The sequence below is a fragment of the Rattus norvegicus genome, chromosome 19, assembly GCF_036323735.1.
Source record: "Rattus norvegicus strain BN/NHsdMcwi chromosome 19, GRCr8, whole genome shotgun sequence".
Lineage (NCBI taxonomy): Eukaryota > Metazoa > Chordata > Mammalia > Rodentia > Muridae > Rattus > Rattus norvegicus.
In genome coordinates, this window is record NC_086037.1 from 25,803,621 (window position 1) to 25,806,290 (window position 2,670).

General features: G+C 44.3%; 1 protein-coding gene across 1 annotated transcript; it reads left to right on the top strand.

Annotated features, from left to right (window-relative positions):
* The first annotated feature begins 1,373 nt into the window (after positions 1-1,373).
* Positions 1,374-2,440, top strand: LOC134483469 (disks large homolog 5-like). Its single transcript, XM_063278728.1, has 2 exons — positions 1,374-1,537; positions 2,170-2,440. The coding sequence occupies exons 1-2, from the start codon at positions 1,452-1,454 to the stop codon at positions 2,348-2,350; spliced, it is 267 nt and encodes an 88-aa protein (XP_063134798.1). The 5' UTR covers positions 1,374-1,451; the 3' UTR covers positions 2,351-2,440.
* The last annotated feature ends 230 nt before the right edge of the window (positions 2,441-2,670 follow it).

Genomic DNA, 2,670 nt, shown 5'->3' on the forward strand with positions numbered 1-2,670 from the left:
ACCCCATGCGGGTTCACTTGTGTTCTTCTACCTACAGAGGCCTGCAGACAGACGTCATCCCCTGAAAATATCCTAAACAAGGTGCAGGACAACGAGGAAGAGGAGAGGCTGAATAGAGAACTGGAGCTAACTACCAAGGAGAGAAATGAGCTGACAGATCGCCTCCTTTATGTGACAGGTGGATCCATGAACAAGAGGTATGCATTGCTCCAAACAAAGGACCTTGTTCTAAACCTCATCTCCCATAGAGAGGAGATTCAGAACCTGACCCTTACTGAGGAGTGAGTTTGGACATGGACTCTCTGATTCTGCCTGTTGAAAATCTGAACTTGTGATCTGAGTGAAGAATTCAGGGATAAAGTCACTGGAGCATGAGTTCCCAGTGTACAATTGGAAAGCCCTTGACAAGTGGCAGCTTTGCAAGGTTCTAGGTGCTGTGAGTTTGTGGACAGTGTTTGTACTTGCTAGGAATGTGACTGAACGCTATCATCTCATGGCAGCACCCTTAGGTAACAGGTCCCACATTGTTCATCTCCATGCTTAACTAGAAGGCCTGAGGCTCTGGCCTGTTCCTTCTTGTCTGTGTGCCTTAAACACTGAGACAGTAATGGTGCATACATTTCTAATGATTCTAATTGTGCTCTTTCCATATTTGTCTCTCTTTCTCATTCTCTGAGTCTGTTTAATTTTCTTTTCTTGTGGGTGTGTCCCAGTTTGTGTGTCTGTGTGTGCACAGGTCTGCATGCATATGCACAACTTTTATATGTTTCTGTGTCCCTCCACCCTTGGAATTTAGGGGTCTGTTTTTTGACCTCAGGATATACCTGTATAATAGTTTCATGGAGGTGTAAGTACTTTATTTTGGAAGCCCCACTTTCAACAGTACAGTTCTTTGCCTGTGTGGTCACATTTGTCTATACATTTGTATGCCTTGAGCAGATTATAAGTTTGTGGCAATATCTGGTCTCATCTCCAGAATTATGTGTACTGTCTGCCTCTAGAATATTAGTTATTCGGCTTGTAGCATTCCACTTGTCAAAACAGGAAAAATGAAATCAGAGGTTTCTGGATGTGTGTGTGTGTGTGTGTGTGTGTGTGTGTGTGTGTGTGTGTGTGTGGTTTGGTAAGCTCTGTGGCCTAGGCTCTTGACAGCATAACAGGTTTGAATGCAGATCCAGCCCTCCTGATTGAAAAAAGTGAGCCAGGGAACCCTTTATCTGGGTGCTTAGCTTCTGTTGTCCTGGGCACACAATTCCAAGTTTCTGAAGCTGAAGAATTCAAATATGTAGAATTCAGAAAGTGTCCTTCCAGGACTGGGGTATTACAGGACACAGCCTGAGTTCATATAATCCTAAACCTCGATGTTCATTGGGTTCTATCTTCCTGGGGCCAGCCCCTACTTCAGGCCAAATCCATTTTATGAAAACTTGAAGATAAAGGAGAAAGAGGTCATGTCATTACTGCACAACTTAGACACAAAGAACATTGAACATCGTGAGAAATTTCAGGAGCTGAAGAAGGAGATTAACTTCTATCGGTAAGTACTGGTCAGAAGGGCCCATCACTTGTGGAATGGCCATTGCTGCCTCTCTTTGTTCTGGACTGGAGAGCCTGCAGCTCTGGGTCCATGTCTTCTGCTGTTTAAATATCACTGTGCTGTGGGTCTTTTGGACTCAGTTTCAGTTCTTTAAGAGACTGTGACTTCTCACCACAGTGTCTATGCATCTTTACAAGGCTCTGGATAGAACTACACTGATTCAGGCATCAGAGTGTTATTAGGCCAACCTGCGGCTCTGGGGTCTTACCAGGTTTAACAAAGCTCAATGTGTGGACCACATGGTTTGCATGACCTCCCTTGGTCATACTGTCCTCTTGTGGTTATTTGCTGCCTACTAATTGATGCTGTCCCGATGCATTGGGCTCTCATGGGTAGTTGTAGATCCCTTGTTCTTTTGGACAGACATGGACTCTTATTGGTGCTTGGGTCACAGAAACAATTTATTCTTCCCTGGATTGGCCATTTGCTGTTTGTGCAGCAGCCTTACATGTATGGAGATGTATTCTATGAAGTCTTTATGGGTATCTGTGTCCTGGTGGACTTTGTGGGATTTGGCAGTTGGAATGGGAGGAAGAGGCTTCAGGATCTTACTATGCAGAGTGTGTTTCCAGCAACCTGCACAGCCGGCTCCTGATGGACCAGGCATGTATGAAGAAGAAGTTGGTCACATTGAAGCAGGAGAGCAAGGAGTTACAGCGATATTTGTTTGAGTTGAACCCGAATGATGAAGATGAACAGGAGAAGGCCAGCAACCTCCAGACCCAGCAAAATGTGGTAGGAACAAGCAGCTGAGTCAGATTAACAATGTCTGATACCATTTGCCTATTGGATACATCTTTGCTTCCCCTATCATCTTTCTAATCTCCCCACACCCAATCAGTCACCCACCTCATGTGATAGAGTTATTCATTGCTCTGTGTATGCACAAGTATTCTGGGATGTTAACCACTCTTCAGAAACTGAGTTATTGGCAATTATACTTCTCTGCCCTTTTTGAAACTGCAGTCCAGAAATGGTGACAGAGGAATAACATATCATATGACTGCATCTCCCTATCACAGATTGGATGCTATGAAGAGTTTTGAACGAGTTCTTGGTCGTGTGACAAAGGT